General features: G+C 43.6%; 1 protein-coding gene across 1 annotated transcript in view; it reads left to right on the top strand.

The window, feature by feature from the left end:
* B4GALT5 (beta-1,4-galactosyltransferase 5) overlaps nt 1-17,789 on the top strand; it is a 79,218-nt gene extending 61,429 nt beyond the window's left edge. Inside the window, exons 3-9 of the mRNA XM_065892198.1 lie at nt 9,188-9,301; nt 10,274-10,398; nt 11,387-11,503; nt 12,133-12,320; nt 13,054-13,176; nt 16,032-16,133; nt 17,175-17,789. Of these exons, the coding sequence (XP_065748270.1) occupies nt 9,188-9,301; nt 10,274-10,398; nt 11,387-11,503; nt 12,133-12,320; nt 13,054-13,176; nt 16,032-16,133; nt 17,175-17,322 (917 nt within the window). The 3' untranslated portion in view covers nt 17,323-17,789. The remainder of the gene's footprint in view (nt 1-9,187; nt 9,302-10,273; nt 10,399-11,386; nt 11,504-12,132; nt 12,321-13,053; nt 13,177-16,031; nt 16,134-17,174) is intronic.
* The last annotated feature ends 3,284 nt before the right edge of the window (nt 17,790-21,073 follow it).

Here is a 21,073-nt window from a genome sequence, read left to right as displayed (position 1 = left end):
CCTGAGAAGAACTGACCATGCCCTAATTTATCAGTCTGTCCTGCTGGCCAGTTTAGCAGCAACCAAGCACTACAGTTAGCAAACCCATAAGCTTTGGTACTTACTTCCTTTCTTCTTGTTCGCAAAGAGCGAACGATCAACTTCTCAGAGCTTCTCAGCCAAATTGTGGCCTCACGGGACAAGCTCCCTGAGCTCTGTACCGTACCTGGAAGAGGAGTCCCTGCAGCTCCTGAAGTCAAGGGAGAAGGCCAAGCAGATTTTTGTTTCCTGATTCATCCTGTGTGGTGTTCGGTTTAACAGATGATCCCACACACATTGTCTCACTTGACTCGGATATGGCTCCATCGGGTAGGCAGGATTTTGTTACTTCCATTTTTCACATGTACAGGTAATCTTGGGGGTGTTGGAGTGGCTTGGTCATGTGACTTTCCCTAAACCCTGCCCGAACCTGCTTCTAGTTGGGTGATAAAACTCGGGAATACCTTGACCGCCATTCAGAGCTCTTTCCCCTGTATCACTCCAGATAAAGGAGCATGTGTGCTGTCATGACCTTTACCCAGTCCACGTGTTCATGCCTCTCCAAGGTTAGAGGTTGCTGGGGCTTCTCTCTGGGCCATTGGCGAGGTAACCTGTTTTCTCTCAAAGTTAGAGGGTGCGTGGCAGGTCTCCATCCCTGCACCACTGCTGGTCTTGCAACACAGATCATGCTAATTCCCTGAGGGGTTATTGTCCCTGGAAGTTGAGCAGAGAGTGAGTTGCGCCCTTGGAAGGCCTATCCAGGGACCCGTTGTTACTTCAATTTGCATGTGTTTATCCTCAAATCATCATACTCTAAAATAATTCTTCCCAGCATCTCTCTGGTTGGACTAGTTAATCATTCGTTTTGTGTTTAATGTGTCTCTCTTCCTCATAAATCGGAAGTCTTTGCTGTCGGGGCCTGCTTATGATGGGGTAGATGATTTTTTTTTAACTTGGAATCTTTATTCTTGATGATTTTGTAATAGGCTTATCCTTAGTTTGGTTAAGCAAACTCTAACTTGGCTATGAGAACTCTTTCAAATTTGCTAAAGGAACTATGATGATAAAATTATACAGCAAGTTGGGAAAAATACCCGTGAAATAACACTACTTTTTATAAAATTGTGAGGTTTCAATTCCAGTAACCCATAAGACAGGGCCTAAAGCCAATTCATAGTCACATCATTCCAGAATGAGGGGCTATTGCCAGAAACTTTTTATGGGGTGGGAAAAGGAGTAAAAGATGGTCAGTGCTGACAAATACAGGCTTAATGATGCAGTGCTCTCCACAGACAGCTACAGAGACTGTAAACCATTATCCAGAAACTTACAGCCATACAACACAGATCACTTAGCCAGATCTAAAATAAACTGGCTTCTTGTAAATACTACAGCCCTTCTTCCATCCAAAAATGACCCTAATCTCACATGAAAACAGTTACTGTAGGGGAATCAGAAACCCAGCTTTGTGGCCCAAAGTAAAAACCAAAGGAAAAATAGCGATTCAGTGGCTAGCTGGTGAAAATGGGAGATCTGGTGCCCTTCACTGCGCTGCTTTGCTCTTCTTCCTCTTTCTGTCCCCCTTCTCCAGTCCATCCATGCTAGCTCTCAGTAGGCTTGAACAAGCCATCTGAAACTGAATCATTGCTTCGGAGCTCACCACTGTGAGCTTTTCCCATCTTCCTTTTAATGATCTTCCTTTTCCCATCAGTAGCTCTTAACGGACACTTGTCATCTGAGGGCTCAGAGCCCTCCACAGAACCCTTCCTTGGAACAGGTTTATTAGTTCTACCATCATCTGCTCGCTCTCCAGTGGCACCATCCTGGCGCTGCTGGCTCCGCTCCGTCAGCATAAACGCCCTGGGGTAGATGATTTGCTTGCATTGTCTCATAGGCTCCTCACAAGAGCTCAGAAAGATAACGACTGTGTCCCCCTTTCAGGGATGAAGGGGTCGGAGTTATAGGACTCTCTGCAGCAGTGGGGTTGGGACTTGCTGACCTCTGAACCCCAGCAGCGCTCCTCATTGCCTGTGTTGCCTTTGTACTACCCCTGGTACCTGGTACACTGCCTAGCACATAGGAGGCATAGAGTAAATGATTTTTGAGTGTGTGAGTGGATAGATTTAACAAGAAAACACATTTTAAGTGTTGTAACCTAGTTCTGAGATTACCATCTTGATTGGCTTCTATTTTATTGGCACATCCTTGGTGAGTAAGTGTTGAAGAGGAAACATCATTTCATTGGAAGTTATCCAGTAAAAACCAACTATTTTTATTCATTTCAAAGTAATTTTCTGCCTAGCACAGTCAGAAAGAGCATTTGGGGCCTAAAGCTGCTGAGATAGCCAGATGACCACCAACGCTGACCTCGGCCACTCCTGCCAGGAGCACCGTGGGTTTGGTAAGAGTAGCCTGGACTGAGGTAGTTCATGAACTGTGTTGCCCCGCTCTGGAAAAAAAGTGCTGTTGCACACACCCATGTTCAAAGGCCTTCAGGAGGCCAAGGGTAGCTAAAAAGCTAGTGTGTCGTTTAAGTAATGCTAGCTTTCTTTATCCTTGAAAGCTAAAATGGCTACTGCCTAAAAAGAAAGTACTTTGAGGGACCAGGACTGTGACCTGGAATTAAGCCTGAAATAATGACCTGGAGAAACTTCTTGTCACTGAAAGCCTTTGGTATGTGAAATTGTGATTCCTGTAAAATTTACCCAGAGCACCGGGGGCAGACGCTCAAGAGAATATTGGCATCAGAAGAGAATTCCTGGGTTCATCCAGTCCAGCCACTTAGTTTGTATATTTGAGGTGAGTGGTTGGGTGGCCTGGCGTTTCTCATTCTTAAGTACGAATTTCCAGGTGTCATTCTACGCAGTCACTTTTACCCAGAGGGAGATTTCTTCCCTCTGTATCCACGTGCACATGCACACAAACCTCCCCGTGCTGATGGCCTCAGTCCCCTTCTGGTCACATACTCAGGAAAGTATCCTGTTGCCCGCATCCTTCAAAACAGGTCTGTTGTCGTAGGCAAATAAAATGAACAGAGTCACTGCCAGTACGTTTCATACTTTATTCCGTGAGGTCGATGTTCTTTCTTAACCTCTTTCTCTCTGGTTTTTGCCTGCTCAGCCCATAGTTGTCTCTTCCTCTCCTCTCCCAGCAGGTGGTCAGCCTTAAGCGAGCTAACTCTCGAAGAATGCAAATTCTTTATATTTTACAAATGCTTGTCCTGATGGCATCTTTCTAATATATATATATTTCCACTTTTTTTCAGTCAGAGAGGCAAGGGTTTGGCCTTTTCTCAAATGGGAGGAGAAAGTAGTGATTCTTCCTGGCATCTGTTAGTCAGCGCTTTTCAGTCCCCGCTCAGCTGGATTTGGTAATTTGAGGGATAAAGCAGAATTTTCCCACCACCGTGGACTGGGGTAGCCGTGTCAACCTGGAAGCACACTGGACTCCCCTGGGCAGCTTTACAAGATGCTGATCCCTGCCCCCACCCCCGACCCCCAGAGGGTCTTATTTAATTAGTCTGGGGTATATCCTGGGCATAAGGATTTTTAAAAAGCTTCCTAGATGATTCTAGTATGCAGCCAAGGCTGCTGAACCACTGATGTAAAGCAAAGTTGACCGAGCAGGCCATTTGAATCTGCAGGTAGGAAGGATGTCTGTTGTGGTCCCATGTTATAAATGTAAAAGCAGCTGCCTTCTTTGCCGTCTACCCCCCTTGCTGGAAGAACATGTCCTGATTCGAAATGGATTAGATTTAAATTAAAAAGTAAAACCGTGACCATAGAAATTCAGCAGGCTGGCTTTTTCTCTCAGCAGTTCCCTCATTCAGTAGGGTCGTGCTTTAGAAGACTAAGAAATGGGTGTTTGGGGCTTCCCTGGTGGTGCAGTGGGGACGCGGGTTCGTGCCCCGGTCTGGGAGGATCCCACATGCCGCGGAGCGGCTGGGCCCGTGAGCCATGGCCGCTGGGCCTGCACGTCCGGAGCCTGTGCTCCGCGACGGGAGAGGCCACAGCAGTGAGAGGCCCATGTAGTGCAAAAAAAAAAAAAAAAAAAGAGAAATGGGTGTTTGGAACCCCTGAAGAGAGTATACAGTATAGTCCTCCCATTTCTAGGCAGCTGGAGGAGAGCTAGGACTCCACAATAACCAGGCACAGCTTTACCAGGTCGTGAGCAATTAATTTCCTCTGCCGCTTTCAGTTTAAAAGGCTTCTACTACTAGTGGAAAGGTAGATTTTGTTTAAATTTTTATGTAAAGAATTTAAAATTAGAAATGAGGAAATTAGTGTTTGTTGGGGGTGGGTGTTCTCCACGGTGTAGGGCAAGGTTATGGAGGACTTTCACTTAGGAGTTGTGTGTTTCAGGTTTTCTTTTTTAAAAATGACATTACTAATTTAGTAACCAGAAGAAAAGAATAAGTGGTGTTTTGTTTCACGCTAGCTGCTAACGAAGCAGGAGGGAAGGGGGCAGGGCACAACCTTTAAAAGAATGACATAGCCCTTGGGATATGACATAAACTGGTTAGAACCAACTAGGTCCAAGATGGCGGAAGATTCGACTTCCAGTAGACCTTGAGCCTCATAATATACTCTCCGCAATACATTAGCTAAGTGACACACCCACAGGCGCATGACAGTTCCGAGACTGACCGTAAAAGGTCAAAAATTAGGCAGTGGCCCAATTCCTGGAAATTCTGCCCTTTCCCCCCAAAAGTTGGAATTATCCTCCCACTAGTTAGCCTATGAAGTTACCCGGCTCAGAAAGACTAACAACAACCCCATGTTTCGAGGCCTCGCACCTTCTGAGATGGTCCACCCTCTGTCTGTGGTGTGTGTTTCTTCCAAGGCCATTCTCGCCTTTTGCAATGGACTGCATTCTTCTGCCTATGGAATGTGTATCTCTAAACAAATCCACTTCTTACCTATCACTTTGTCTGTCACTGAATTTGAATTTCTGTGCTGAGACATAACCTGAGCTTCAGTAAGTCCTGAGACTAGGTGTGTGATCTCTGTTAAAAGACAGTAGGTTCATGGGACTTCCTGGTGGTCCAGTGGTTAAGACTCCACGCTTCCAATGCAGGGGGTGCGGGTTCAATCCCTGGTCAGGGAACTAAGATCCCACATGCTATGGGCGTGGCCAAAAAAAAAAAGACAGGTCCCAATCTGGGTTGTACAGTTTCACTACCAGGCCTATTATATATATATCAGTGTTGGAAGGAAGTAGAAAGGAATTTATCTGTGTCCCCAAACAGACCCCCAAAGTAGGATCATTAAGGTTAGACGGTGTCTTGTCTCCTCTCCCACATGTTTTTTTAACTTCTTGTTCCCTACTTAGGTTGTAGCTCTAAGGCTTGGTTCTGTCTTTGCCCAGAATTATTATTCTGTTTTTGTTGATTTGCTTATGAAAATGCCTGTTGTAATACTTCCGGGAATTTCTTTGCCTAATTACTGTGATGCCGTTTCTTTTTTTTTCCCCTTAAAAAGTATGTATGTATGTATTTATTTCACACACACATACACACACACACACACACACACACACATACACACACACACACACACACACACACACACACTGTATTTTAGTTTTACAAGAGATAAATAAACTGACACCAAGCATTGTAAATGGATGACCAAAACAGAAGCAACAGTGATTGCAATTACCAAACACGAAACACTCACACTATGTCATCATATTGACATTCAGTCCAGGAATCCTCCACAGTAACAGCGCCTTTACTTTGCAGTGAAAATTGATTTGTATATTTGACATGGGACTGAGTGAACTGATAAGGATGACTATAATTTTTGTGATGCCGTTTCTAACCAGCTTCTCCCTCCACACATGCGCACATCACAGACATACACGTTTTCTAGAACACATGAAAACTGCTAATTTTTTTTCTTAAAAAGAATCATTTTATGGACAAAAAAATATGTGTGTGTATATATATGTATACAATTAAGCAAAATGAGAATCACCCGGAGTAATGATTAGCATTGGAGGTTCTTGACGTAGCTTTTTGAAATGTTAATACCTTCAGAAAGGGCTGGACTTAGGATGGATTTGCATGTGTGAACTGAGGACTTTGGGCTAATTTCTGTGTAAATGTAATTTTACCTTTAGTGTTCATGCTGACTTGGTTTATGTCTTGATATAAATGCAAGCTTATTGTTTTTCAGGAAAGCTGCAACTAAAAAGGACAGAGAGCATTCTGTCCCTTTCCTGCCCTGTTAAGAGACTTAAATATTATTGTATTTACGAGATGATATGAAACCTATTATATATATATGAATCCTTGTATTCAGCCATATTTATAATAAATACTCATAATATAAAAAAAAAAGAGACTCCAAATTCTCTTCAAGTTGCCTCTCATTGAGTTTCGTCCTCCGAGTACTTGTAGAATAGGCAGCCATGTGTCTGCATAAAAGGACTCACTGTATTAGCCATTTGATTCTTGGAAGCCTTTTCATAGTGCTTTTTAAAAACTATCCATGTTGAAGATTCTAGAATTCCAGGGTGCAAAGTGAATGTGAATAGGAAGTTTTAATTTTCATAGAATCAGCATGAATCCAAAAGGACTGGAGAAAGAGATTTTCATACTCTGAAAAAATAATGCAGTGTAATGGAAAGAGTTCAGTCGGGTCTCTGTTACGCACTAGCCAGGTCTCCTTGTACGAGTTGTGTATACGGTGCCTCACTTTCTTTATCTGTCAAAAGATAAAGAGGTTGGAGGACCCCTTCATACCTCCCCCTAGGAAAAAGGCCTCTGCTTTACTCTTTAACACGTCACTAAAATGACAGTAGATTGTGTGTGTGTGTGTGTGTGTGTGTGTGTGTGTGTGTGTTTAATGGTGTATACCCCTGAAAATGAGAACAAGAAAGGAGACCACAGCAAAAAATTTTGGAAGTTGGAAAGCAGATGGACCAGTGATAAAGGACTTAATGGACCCAAGAAAACTGACTGCTAATGTGGCAGCAAGGAAAGCCAGCAACCACTGCAGTTTATACCCCAGAATCCCTCAGAATCTCAGGAATCAGCAACATCACGTACTTTTGGAGATAAGAATAAAGGTGGCAACTAAGATAAAAGTTGGTTGAAAGCTGTTTAAAAAGCAGTCAGATACCCAGATTCCTTCCCCCCGTCCTGGCAAAGTACTAGAGACTTGATAACCTCCAGAGATGGTAAAATAGAGGGTCCTTCAACTGGGGGGACCTGGCTTGGTTTAGGGTACCCTAGCCTTTTCCTCTTCCTCAGTTTTAGGGTGCTTGCAGCAAAGAGCATATGATTCTGGCAGGAGATTAGAATAGACTTCTCTGGGGAACCTGACTGGACCAAGAGGAAAGACCCAAAGATATTGACACTGGAGGTTTCTAAACCAAACTTTTGGCCAGAACACCCTCCAGTGAAGAACCTCAGTCCAGACCCTTCCAGTTAGCTTTCGCTCCCCACTCTTAAATATTAGCAGATGGCCAAGGATCATCGTGCCAGAGACCAAACAAATAAGAAGCAGCAAATTGAAAGAAACAGAATATGCTGGGAGGAAAAAACTTAACTATCACATATGTTCTCAAGGGTCAGAGGAAAAGGATTGCAAACATGGAACAAGACATTGAAAAAAAAATGAACATTCAGAAAATTAAAGGGACACTTTGAAATAAAAACTCTAACAGCAGAAAATGATAATTAAAAGAAGGACTGGGTAAAATTGAGGAAATCTCTCAAGGTAGAGCAGAAGAATAGCAAGATGGAAAGTCAGTTAGAAAAGATGAGAAAATTATAGGGCCAGGAAGTCCAACATCTGAGTCCTATTTTCTGTTCTCCAGAAAGATAGCACAATAGAGAAGGGAGGAAATCATCATCACAGTAATACCTCCTCCTCACCCCAAAATTTTAGAACAGAAAATGAATTTCCAAACTTTAAAAGCCCACCAAAAGGTCAACACGGTGGGCTAGGCACACCAGTATGAAATTTCCTGAAGAGAAAGTTCTTTACACTTCCAGAAAGAAATTACTTCACCTTTTACAAAGATAAAGAATGGGAATGGCTTCAGACTTAACAGGCACAGGGGAATCTAGAAGGCAGTGGGAAAGCACCTTTACAATTATTTCCAGCCTTGAATTCTATAAAACCAACCAACCGTGTATCAAGTGAGGAAGAATGAAAATAATCAGCTATACAGGGTTTCAAAATCACTGCCCTTTCCCCCTTCTTAGGAAGCCACTGGAAGAATGTGCTCTACCAAGTGAGAACAAGGGAGAAGCTGAACTTAGGAAAACTGAGGTTCCATACTATAGGAAGATGAAGGGACTCCCCAGGACACTGAGGAAGGGAGATCCCAGAGTAGCATGTGCACATCAGGCTCCCAGGAAAGCCTGTCCAAACTGGAGTGGATCGGGAGGTGCTGGACCTTCTTAAGGAAGAGGAAATTGAGGGAAGACCTGATGCCTGTGTCTTCAGGGGAAATGAAGTGGCAAAGGGCATGACGTCAGGTTGTCATCATTTCACATAAAACTAAGCAAACAGGAAAACAAGACAGTCGCTCCAGGAAAAAATAATTATGCAGGAAAGGAAAAGTAATCATAACTTTCCACATTTCTCAGCTACAGCGAGTATTTATCGAATCGTCATAATATAAATACTGAAGGTTGTCCTAACCACGATTATCATTATTTGACTGGAGGGAGACTGGAGGATGGAAAGCGTATGTGTGTGGCGGGGGCAGGGGAGGGAGGGAGCGCAGTCTTCAGCTCCCGCAGTGAGAAGTCAACAGATGGACCTAAAACCGAAGCATCGAGATTGGGTGTGCAGGCTGATGGAGATAAATACTGAGGTAGTAGGTGAGGAAGTGAGAGCGGTTCCTTTAGAGAAAGACATGGGAGGGGGCCCTGTGTTTTTTTTTTTTTAATTACGTTGTAAGGTTATTTGACTGTGAACTGCCTGCATATAAAGCTATAACAACAGTAAGAATAGAAACACTGGTAAACTAGTATCATCTGGTTAACATTTTTATTGACAGGTTCAGATTTTAGCTGAAGAGCTAGGCCAGCGGCCTGCCTCCCCAAAAGATGATATCTAAGAAAAATACTCCTTTGGTAGGCATCGAAGAGTTGTAGGAGTGATGACATGTACCAGTCTGAGTTGCCTTGTTTTTCTTACCTCTCTAGATTATCCTCTTGACTTGAACCACAGCGAAACCTTCCTACAAACCACAACTTTTCTTCCTGAAGACTTCACCTACTTTGCAAACCATACCTGCCCCGAAAGGCTCCCTTCCATGAGTGAGTAGAGCTCTTGCTTATCTTCCTCTGCTTTTAAAACTGATGCCTTCTTATTTGAGTAAACTAAAAGGGAGAGTGTTCTTGAGCTGTCGATATGTCTACTTACACAGAGATTGTAAACGCCTCCCGGCCGTTGGGAACAGGGATTCTGAAAGTTACTTGTGCCCTGGCTCCTCTTCAGCACTTCTGTAGGGTGGCCTGTGTTCCTGGTGCCATTTTCTACCACATTTTTCACTTGGCTTTACACATGCCACCCTCCTTTGTAACTCGGGGTCTGTTAAGATGTCCTAGAGAAAGTGTAGGCAACCAGCTTTGTCTTTTAGTATAAATCTCACACTGATTATATGACTTGCTCGCTATGAGGGAAGTTATTTTCTTAACAAAGTGCTAGTTTAGGAAATTCTTGGATCTTTTCTTTCTCTTCCTTTTTCTTCTTCCTCTCCCCTTCCTCTTCCCCTTTCCTTTCCTTTCCTTCTTAGAATCTCATCTATAATCTGAAGCAATGACAATATACTGTTACACCTTTTCTGGACTCTGGGGCTTCTTGGACAGTCCTCTTCTGGACTTGAGTCCGAGACGATGAGAGTTCTGAGTTTGGACGTGACCAGTCGGGGTCACTGATCAATGAATTGGGATAGTGTGTCTATACATGCCTCAGGAGCACACAGCGACAGTGCCAAGCTCAGCTACTTTTCTCCTTCCATTTTCAGAAGTTCACCTGCTGTACACCCTTGGCAGAAAGAGAACTCAAAGGCTCAATTTCTTGATTTGCTGCTTTACACAGTAATAGTAATAGTGATTTGCTGAAATGCAATGAGTTGGAAAGCAGAGGAAGGGACCCCCATCCCTGTTAAAAACACAACCCACTGAAAAAGCACTGAACTGCTCCAGAGATTACAACCCTGAACATAGAAATAAGACTCTACCATTTTCTGGCCTCTTAATTATTACTTTTTTCCCTCCTCTGTTCAGAGGGCCCCATAGCCATAAACATGAGTGAAATTGGAATGGATGCCATCCATGAACTCTTCTCTAAAGACCCAACCATCAAGCTCGGAGGTCACTGGAAGCCATCGGATTGCATTCCTCGATGGAAGGTAGGGGGTGAGGTCAGACCCCAAGTGCTGGAAGCCTACCTGCCATCATCTGAATCACCATGGGTTTCACTCTGACCTTTTGTAATTTGCACCCTACTTACTACTTAATGCAAAATATTTGCATTTGATGGGAACATACTGAAGGAATGGATTTCCCTGAGGACTCTTCTGTAGCCACGGAAATTCACATTGTTCTGATGACTGAGCCAGGACCCTTTTTCTTCCTTACAGGAATATTGGCTAAGCAGGGGGTAGGGGGTGGTAGGTCTCTTGTGACACATTTGCAGAAGCCATCTTCACAAATTCAGTGCTTCATGCCTTATTTGGCATTGTTGCCGTGAGTCTAGTGGAATAAAAAGTGGAGTTATCTAGCCTGACACTGAGAATTGTTTAGTTTTTTTCTGCGTGACTCTAATCAGGAGACATCGGTAGTGTGGATCAAGCTTATGGCACTGGCTTAAGTCCATTCTTTCAACAAGTATTTAGTAAAGTGCCTGTTCTGTGCCAGCCCTATGAGATGCTGTGGTGCAGCAGTGATCAAAGCATGTCTGGAACAGATCAGTGTTTCCAGCCCATCACTGGGTTGTAAAATCAATTTAATGAGCAGCATTTAAAAAACTTATGTATATATATAAAAGTGCATTGCATGTTTTAAGGGGAAGTACTGTTCTGTGAAGCGTGTTTTAGTTGTATGTCTCTATATTTGTGTACTGGGTCACAGTGAATATGAATGTATGTCTTTCTCTGGGTTGTGGTGTCGAATTCATTTGCAGGCCCACTGTGTACATGGTATGGCACATGTAAGAACGAGGTCCACTTACTTCCAGGGGTCGACTTGCCACGATAGGTCTTTATTTAGAGAAGCTGAGGATAAGACAGCTCCCAGAACTCCCCAAGAGCTGGTCCCCGATTCTGCAGAAGTGCCCTGCTGCAAAGCAACAGATGAGGGGACTAACAGGACGGCCTCTTTTGCTGTGACCCATTGCAGGTGGCAATCCTTATCCCCTTCCGGAACCGCCATGAGCACCTCCCGGTCCTGCTCCGACATCTGATTCCCATGCTCCAACGCCAGCGCCTACAGTTTGCATTTTATGTGGTGGAGCAAGTAAGTGGTCCTTTCTTCTCTCTTCTTTCTCTTCTGAGACAGCAGTTTAGAGAGCTTCAGGCTAATGCATCCTTCGTGTAAAGATCCAGTAAAACTGAAAGCTCACAGTCGACTGAGTCGCCTGCGGCAGGAAGGGGAGCAGAGAGCAGTCATGCTCCTGGTTTGAGATGTTGCTCAATATCAGCAGATTTGAGTGCAGCCTGGAACTTTGTTTACCCTGAACAAAGGCCTCTTGTGGGCTGGTTTCGCTAGAGCTGCTTTAAGTGTTGTCTTTAGGCTCCAGACCCAGGAAATTCCCCTTAAGATAAGGAGCCACAGGTCGAAATGGCAGTGTTGTTCTTCCTTCCGTATATGGGGCTGGGTACCCTTCTAAATGCTGTTACGTGGCTGACTGTCTGCCTTTACAACAGCCTTGGGAGAGAGGAGCTTGGGTTTATCTTTATCACCCCTTTTTATTTCCGAGGAAGTCAAGGCCAGAGGTCAAGTGATTGTGAGTCAGTGATGAGCTGGGCAGGACCCACCTCCCTTCTGGCCCAGGATCTCTCAATAAGCTCTCCCTTAGGCAGGGCTGAGGCAGCAAAGATTGTTCTTCAAGAGTCCTTTTAAAAATAAAGGTCTGCTTCTTTTAGGTTGGCACCCAGCCCTTTAATCGAGCCATGCTTTTTAATGTGGGTTTTCAAGAAGCAATGAAGGACTTGGACTGGGACTGTCTTATTTTTCATGATGTGGATCATATACCAGAAAGCGATCGTAACTATTATGGATGTGGACAGATGCCAAGGCACTTTGCAACTAAACTGGATAAGTATATGTATCTGTGAGTATTATTTCCCCTTAATTAAAGAGGTTAAATCTAAAAGGATGGTGAGAGATGCAGAGATGACAAAATCCAATTAGCTCCAACCTGAATGGCAATCAACTGATGAATGGATAAACAAAATGTAGTATATCCATCCATACAATGGAATGCTATTTGGCAATAAGAAGGAATGAAGTACTGATATATGTGACAACATGATGAACCTAGAAAACATTATGCTCAGTGAAAGAAGCTAACTACTAAAGACTGCATGTTATATGATTCCATTTATATGAAATGTCCAGAATATGCAAATCTGTAGAGACAGAAAGGAGAATAGTGGTTGCATAGGGTTGAGGGGAATAGGGGGAAATGAGTGACTGTTGATGGTGGGTACAAGGCTTCTTTCAGGAGGGTGATGAAATTAATTAAAATTGATGGTGGCCGTGGTTGCACAGCTCCATGAATATACTAAAAACCATTGAATTATACACTTTTAATGGGTGAATTATATGGTATGTCAATTCTGCGTCAATAAAGCTGTTATTAAAATAATCAGTTAGGAAAAAGTTCAATTAGCTACTCAGATTGATGCGTCTTGTCCTGAGGAAACAGTTTCAGGTGGTTCAGGGCAGTAGCACAGAGAGTATTGTTTTACTTAAGACTTAGTTCTCCAGTGAGATGGCCTGTTCTAGGGGAAAAAAATCACCCTTTAATGCACAGATGATTGATACCATACATCTCCTTTTAGGCTTCCTTATACTGAGTTCTTTGGTGGAGTGAGCGGCTTAACCGTGGAACAGTTTCGGAAAATCAATGGCTTTCCTAATGCTTTCTGGGGTTGGGGTGGAGAAGATGACGACCTGTGGAACAGGTACTACCTTCTTCTGATGTCTTCTAGAAATGCTACCTTAGACTCTCCAGACTATCACTGTCTAATAGGAATATGATGTACTAAGCCATGTATGTAAATTTCAGTGTTCTAGTAGCTACATTTAAAAAGGTTAAAAAAGAAAAAGGTGAAATTAATTTATTATATTAATAAAAATATTTTTAAAATTATATTTATCATAGTATATCCAAAATAATACCATTTCAACATGTAATCAATATAAACTATTAATGAGATATTTTACATTCATTTTTTTCTGACTAAATCATAGAAATCTGGTGTGTACTTTACACTCACAGCACATTTTACTGAAACCTCCCCAAACCAGAGGTCAGATGTTTGTTATGTGTACACAGATTTATCCATGCCATCAGATAAGGCTTGTATTATGTAAGTTTGTATGAACAATCCTGTGTGTGATTAGTGTAAAGTAGTATTTTTACAGAGTAAGTAAATAGTAACCCAACAAGGAACAAATAACCGAAAGAATTTCTACCTTGTATCCACTTTCTATCTCAGCTTTAAAAAAAGAAAGGGTGTGTTGGTTGTTAATATAACATAATATTTTCGGGTAAAAATTCAGATGATACAGATGTGTCTAAGCCAGGGAGTATAAGTCTTAATCCCCATTGTTACCCTGTTTCCTTCCCAGGAAGTAGCCATTTGAACAAGCTGTTTCTTTCTATAGACTTCTTTCTATTCATACATAAACAACCCAGACACATCCTTTCTCCCCTTCCAACCATGTTAGAGAGCCACTTCATTATTTTTAACAATTGCATGGTATTTCTGTATGTAGATAGACAACAATTTATTTTAATCCTCTCTTGTTGATGAACATTGTTTAATTTTGAACATGTTTTGTTCACATGTGCGAATATATCTTTAGATTAAATTCCTAGTTGCAGAACTGCAGAGTCAAGAAGTAAATGCACTTTTTTTATTTAAAATTTTTTTTTATTAATTAATTTATTTTTGGCTGTGTTGGGTCTTTGTTGCTGTGCGTGGGCTTTCTCTAGTTGCAGTGAGCAGGAACTACTCTTTGACGCGGTGTGAGGACTTCTCACTGCGGTGGCTTCTGTTGTTGTGGAGCACGGGCTCTAGGCACACGGGCTTCAGTAGTTGTGGCATGCGGGCTCAGTACTTGTGGCTTGCGGGCTATAGAGCGCAGGCTCAGTAGCTGTGGCACACGGGCTTAGTTGCTCCGCGGCATGGGGGATCTTCCCGGACCAGGGCTCGAACCCATGTCCACTGCATTGGCAGGCAGATTCTTAACCACTGCGCCACCAGGGAAGTCCCAAGAAGTAAATGCACTTTTAAATTTTGATAGTTATTGTCACATTTTCCTCCAGAAAAGATTGCAAAAATATTCTGACCAACAGCACGTTAGCGTACAAATTTTCTTACACCACCAGCAACATTGGATGTAAACAACCTTTTAAATGTGTGCCGTGTTTCAGCTCTGTAGTAGCTCCATGTGGCTTGTGGCTGCTGTTAGGCAAAGCAGCTCCAGACAGTTCTTTCTCAGTCTGTTAGGTAGAAGTGGCATCTCATCCTTTTAACTTGGGTTTCTTAGGAACCTAGTGAGGATGAACAGCTTTTCCAGACATTAAACTAAGTTTGACTGGTTTTTGAATCCAGTTGAGCTCCCCCAGGATATCTGCCATAACTCTCGTTTTGCTCTTTCCTCAGCTCAGCAAGGAGCCCCTCAGAGCAGGAACCTACAGCTGGTTTTCCCCAGCGCCCCACACAATTCCAAACACACAGTAGGCATTTCATATATATTTATCAAATGAGAGTGAGAACACATCTTCACACAGTTGGCCCTCCATACCCATGGGTTCTGAAGTTGAGGATTCAACCAACTACAGAATGAAAATATTAAAAAAAAAAAATTCCAGGAAGTTGCAAAACTTGGATTTGCCACATGCTGGCACCTATTCACATAGCATTGTATTAGGTATGATAAGTACGCTAGATTTGGTTTAAGGTATCCTGGAGGATGTGAGTGGATTATATGCAAATACTATGCCATTTACATTAGGGACTCGAGCATCCACAGATTTTAATATCTGTGGGCCCAGTGCTGAAACCAGTCCCCCACCCAGAGACTGAGGGCTGACTATATATGAAAATGAGAGTATAATTTGGAGTCAAGGAGGATGTTGAAATATGAAAATGATCATAAATATCGCATAGATATCCAAAGTCTACCCCGTGTATTGAGTATTTCTTGGAGTCCTATCAAGTTTCCAGTAAACCCAGCCTGGGAAACCTTATATTTATCATGTTAAGAATAAATATCCTGAACACCTCCTCTAAATTCTTCTCCCCTCATGGTGACTTCATAAATTGTGAAGTTTTACATCTATATCGGAGGACATCACATAAATTAGCTCATCTCCCTGGTGATGGGGGAGGTGGGCGGAGACATAAGGTCTCTCTAGGGGGGACACACGGTGACTCTGACTTTGCTGACTTGCTCTGTGGTAGGTCGTGGAAGACAGGTGTGCCCACCGGGGAGAACATGTTTCTGATAGGACCCAAACAAGCCAGCCCAGAGGGAGTGTGGTTGTACCTGTCACTGAGACCCTGTGTCACACCTCAAGAATTTTGAATTTCTTTTTGAATTTCAAATTTCTTTCCTTCTTCAAAACGTTTTTGTATTGTAGACTTCTTTTCTAAAACCGTGAACTTATCCAGAGGGGAAGCAACATGAATATTTAGATGCAGAAGTTCTGTTGTTCAGCTTGGGGTCCTTCAGCCTCGGGATAGGTTTGGTCACCTATGGGACTTGATCATTTTACCCAAAAGCCCACCCTCTTTGTCTTGGACAGAGTGCAGAATGCAGGCTATTCTGTGAGTCGGCCAGAAGGTGACGCGGGGAAGTACAAGTCCATTCCTCATCACCACCGCGGAGAAGTCCAGTTTCTTGGAAGGTTGGTGCGGTTTATTTATTCCTTGTACAAATATCCTGTATACTTCGCATTTCCAGGTGTCCCCGAGCACTGCAGCTCCGGTCTTGCTCCCCACTCCTCTCCAGGGTCTTGTTCAGACAGCTCTTTTAGAGTTCCTATATATATTTTAATTTAAGCGTGAGGCAGGCGTTTGGGGGCAAAATCATACCATTGGTGAAAATTTTTGACAGTAAGATCTTTTAAGGAAATCACTCATTCTGTGTCTTAAGCTTTGTCGTCTCCTCTGTAGCTTTCAGGGAGTTGGGGAAGAATCCACTCCGGTAAAGGTTTCTGTGTAACTCACAGTCACATGACAAAAAGTTTGGCACCCTCTCTGCAAGCTCTGGTTCTGGAAGGGTGTCCCTCAGCTTCTGTTTGCATGGTTGCAGCTGCTTTATTACCCTCTGTACGTTCAATAAAGAAATTCGTGATCGGACTGAGCGGGGCATGTGGGCGGAGTACGTCTCTGCGTCCTCAGGAGTGGCTCTTTGTGTCTTTTGTTAGTAGTGGGGAGCACTATTCTCTAGACAGTCGATCTGGCTGCGTGAACTCTTTTCATGGGAGTAAGCAGGCACTGAATACAGACTGAACTTTCTCATCCCATGTGTTTAGCAGCTTACCTCCCACTTCCCCACTCTGTGGTTTTGGGAAAGCCGGTTAATATTGAGAGCCTTGGTTTCCTCATCTGCAAAGGGGCAGGCACATTAAATGAAATAATGCTGTAAGTAAAACACCTCGCATGAAATAGGACGTGTTTCTAATTCTAATGATGACGTGTAGCCTGGAGGAGCTGACATTAAATGAAATAATGCTGTAAGTAAAACACCTCGCATGAAATAGGACACGTTTCTAATTCTAATGATGACGTGTAGCCTGGAGGAGCTGAACGGCCAGTCACCCGCCATGTGGGGCAGGAACATCGTTTTGGGTTGTGCCGCCTCCTGTGGTCTGCCCTGCCCCGTCCGTGTCGTGAGGAGCTTGGACCCTCGCTCAGAGCCCACCCCTCTGTTCTCTGCTTAACAGGTATGCGTTGCTGAGGAAGTCCAAAGAACGGCAAGGGCTGGACGGCCTCAACAACTTGAACTACTTTGCAAACATCACATATGACGCCTTGTATAAAAACATTACTGTCAATTTGACACCCGAGCTGGCTCAGGTGACCGAGTACTGAGACGAGGAGAGAATATATGTTTGCTTCACCCACCGCCCCCAAGAAAGCAGCCTGACGACATGTCTCGGGGCTCCGCAGAGGAAGAAAACAGAAATCCAGTGTGGATCCATGAGGGATCGCAGGGTTCAAGGAAAAAATGTGAACAGAGCACACGCACATAACGCCTTCACCGTTTGGACCCACTGGGCTTGAGGGAGTCAGCCGGGAACTGACTTGCTCTTTTCACAAGACAGACGTCTGTCCTGCTGCTCTTCTCCCTCATCTTCTGCCCTGACGTCCCATCTCCTCCACAATCTGCAGAACCGGAACTGTGATCCGCCACCATCCCGCCACGAATGGCCTTGGGAGCTTCTTTCCCTTCAGAGCAAAGAGGCAGACCCACCACAGGGCAGCTGTGTTTTAGGAAGAGCAAAGGCAACTCCACACAACCATTCTTCTACATCTCTGGTGTTCTCTTTGGTTTCATTAAAAAAAAAAAAAAAAAAAAAAATTACCTGCTTTGGGTGGGGATGAGGGGGGAGTGGGGGAGGGATTGGGGAAGATAAATAGACATATAACAATCACTTCTTGAAGAAGTATAATTGTAAATAAGCCATGTAAAATGCCTTTTTTAAATTTAATTTTCTAGCTGGCTCCAATTCAAACCGAGGGTTTATAAATTAGATCCCGTATTTATTTGGCAGATGCAGGAACTCAGCTCAAGTGGAATAACATCGTCTCCCAAATTGCTGTCACTCTGGAAGGGAGTGGTTATAGGGCATGTCACAAGAGAGCAAAACAGTCCAATCTTTATCACCGGTAGCTAACTTCTTGTGCCCCCACCCCTGTCCCCTTTTCCAAAAGTCTTGCTCCCGACTTTGGCTCTGGAGTCTCTGCCCTGCTGGGCACGTCCACTCTCATCCCAGTCTTGTGCTGAACACGAAGCTGCTGTGTTAGAACACTGCTCTCCCACTTGAAGCAAACCCGTCAGGTGGGCCCACTGTGCACACACCCCTGGATCTCTGGACTTCCTGTCTTGTCCTTCCATCATGGTAAAGAGAGAGTGTGGGTGTTGGTTTTCCCTACTTCCGTCTCTCTCTCTTTCTCTCTCTCTCTCCTTCTTTCGCTTGCTCTTATGGAACTTGGCCACAGTTTCTGAAGTCTGTGCCTAAATTACCAACCAGCTTCAGCGATTCCTTTGCATATTTCCCATTTTGGTTTCTGGAAAGCTTTGTCATTAACCCTATTAACTAGGACATAGAATAATGAGCAACTGAATTATGAAGAATTCAGCCAGGGAGCAGGTGACACTCGTGTGCTATGGGTCAGCTGGGATCCAGGTTAGACCAAATCCAAGCTTTGGGATTAGACTAACAAAGCTGCCGGACGGCCGCAGGAGCCCAAGTGCTCCATTCACACCCCCATGTGCTTTCTGAAGTCAGATTCTCAATCACATTTGAAGTTGTGCCTTTGTGTTTTTGCCTGAGCCGAGTCCCTCACCTCATAGTCCCCTTTGGCTTCTGCAGAATTCTGAAAAATGCCAGGTTTTTCCCCTCCTTTTCCATAAAACATATTTATATATCATTATTAGGAGTACTTTCTGAAGAGTACTTCATGTTTTTTTTTTAATTGCCTTGTTTGCCTTCAACTTCCTTAATTTTCATGGTTTACATGGATGTGTGTAGAGGCTATATTTGTTTATATACACATGGGTTGGGGGTTTCTTCCATTGCATGTGTTGGTTCCATGGACGTATGATCCCCACAGGCTGTGGGAGTGATTGGCCAGGCCTTGTTTTTTTGTTGTGTTTTTGTTCCTTCGAAGAGGAGAATGCTATTTAGAAAATAAACTGCATTGCAAAGCTCTTACCAGCTCATATGAGAGAGCAGACTCCTGCCCTTGAACACGCTGGTAAGTTGTATCATAATGTTTTAAAAGAGTTTTTTTTTTGTTTTTTTTTTTTTGAGCATTTCTTGCTTTAAAAGACCTTCACGAGGAACATGACACACAGAAGTTCTTTTGGCTTTCCTTTGATGTATGGTGCATATAGCAATAAAGATTTCTTTCCCCCCTTCCTTTGAGCACCCCCAGGCCTCTGGGCTAGCCTGGCCTCTTCTCTCTCTGAGGGCTGTGAGCTGCTTTCAGTGTGACAAAATTATGATGTCATTTGGAAGAATTTGCCAGGACAGACTGATTCTTGGTCAAGAATGGCTCGTGTACACTCGGCAGCGTTGTAAAATGATATTGTTTGAAGGCTTTCATTAACACATTTACCATCAAGAACAAAATGTTGGCAAAAGGCTGACACCTGATTTGAAAAAGAAAATGCTGATTTGAGGACAAAAGGAAAAGTCTCTTTCCACTGCTCAAAGTAGGGTCATTTAAATCATCTTGCAGTCACGTGTGAGTTTGTTTCATTCATGTGGAATCTCTTGCTGTGCACTGGAAGTCATTTATCCACCAAGCTGAGTACCGTGTGGGGAAAGGTAGAAGCTGAAAACACAGCCAGGCCTGTGTGCTGTTAACTGTGCAATTCTCACGTTAAGAAAAAAAGAACAATAAGAACCAAATGTGACCTTGCATATATTTTGACAGCTGAAATTCTTTAAGGCTACCAACGAATGACCCCTTAAATCAGTCTTGTCTTTTGATTGCTGCGTACAGGAAGAAGTTTTCCTTTCACGCTGTTTTGTTTTGGGGGGGTTATCAGCAAAACTATTCATTCTGACATTACAGGGCCTCTTGTGAGAGCCTCTCTACCACAGACATTAAGAGCTAAGTAGCAGCACACGTACTGATTGTATCCACTCACCAATGACCATTACATTGAACGTAGCTCGCTTACTTCCATCACTACGAGTTTTTTGAGCTTGCTCTTATGTTTTAAGAGGTGCCAGGGGTACATTTTTGCACTGAAATCTAAAGATGTTTTAAAAAACACTTTTCACAGAAAATAGTCCTTTGTCATTACATTATTTACTCATGTGTTTGTACATTTTTGTATGTTAATTTATGAATGATTTTTTCAGTAAAAAATACATATTCAAGAACCAAACCTTGGTGGTTGTCTGTCTTTGTCTGGGACAGTTTGACTTCTTAGAGCCTTGGCTTCCACTTTGCCGGGCTGACCTCCAGGTAGTCCTGAGAGAAATACTGCCAGCCCGAGCCCTGCAGTCAGACCACTTGAGTGAAAAACGCTGCCCATGTAGCCAAAGCATCGAACCCCACTGTGCTACCAGGCATCCGCCCACACTTGGGTTTTCGTTCAAGAACTGGCCCAGGCGATGCCCATCAAGTCAAATAAGACACCTGGGCAAGGGGTGGGGTGAGGGTCGATGGAGTTTGCCTCCAGGAGGTCCTCTGGGGCCGGTCCACAGTTTGCCGTCTGCCTGATACTGCGTGGAGTATAATTGTAGCTTCTTTTTGTTGAATGTTTACCACTCACTGATATTTATTGCGTGGAAAGTTCTGTGCCCAGGTGCGAGGGATATAATGATTAGCAAAATAATAAAAGGTCAGTGGCTTCATAAAGCTTACTATCCTTTTCTCCTCCTGCACTCCCAGATGGAGGGTATGATTTAACTACAACCACGGTAAGTGCTATAAAGGAGGTAACTCCGGACCATGAGTGCACGGTAGGGAAGGCGTCCCTGAGGTGCGGTGGGTGAGCTGAGGGGAGATGAACAGTGTACCCTGGGAGCTGCAAGAACAGAAAGCTGGTAAGGCGGGAGCAGAAAGGGCAAAGGGGCGCAGCGGGCAGTGTTAGGCTGGG

The sequence above is a fragment of the Phocoena phocoena genome, chromosome 15, assembly GCF_963924675.1.
Source record: "Phocoena phocoena chromosome 15, mPhoPho1.1, whole genome shotgun sequence".
Lineage (NCBI taxonomy): Eukaryota > Metazoa > Chordata > Mammalia > Artiodactyla > Phocoenidae > Phocoena > Phocoena phocoena.
The sequence above is the reverse complement of the archived record's forward strand: the minus strand, read 5'-3'. Positions and strand labels throughout refer to the sequence as shown.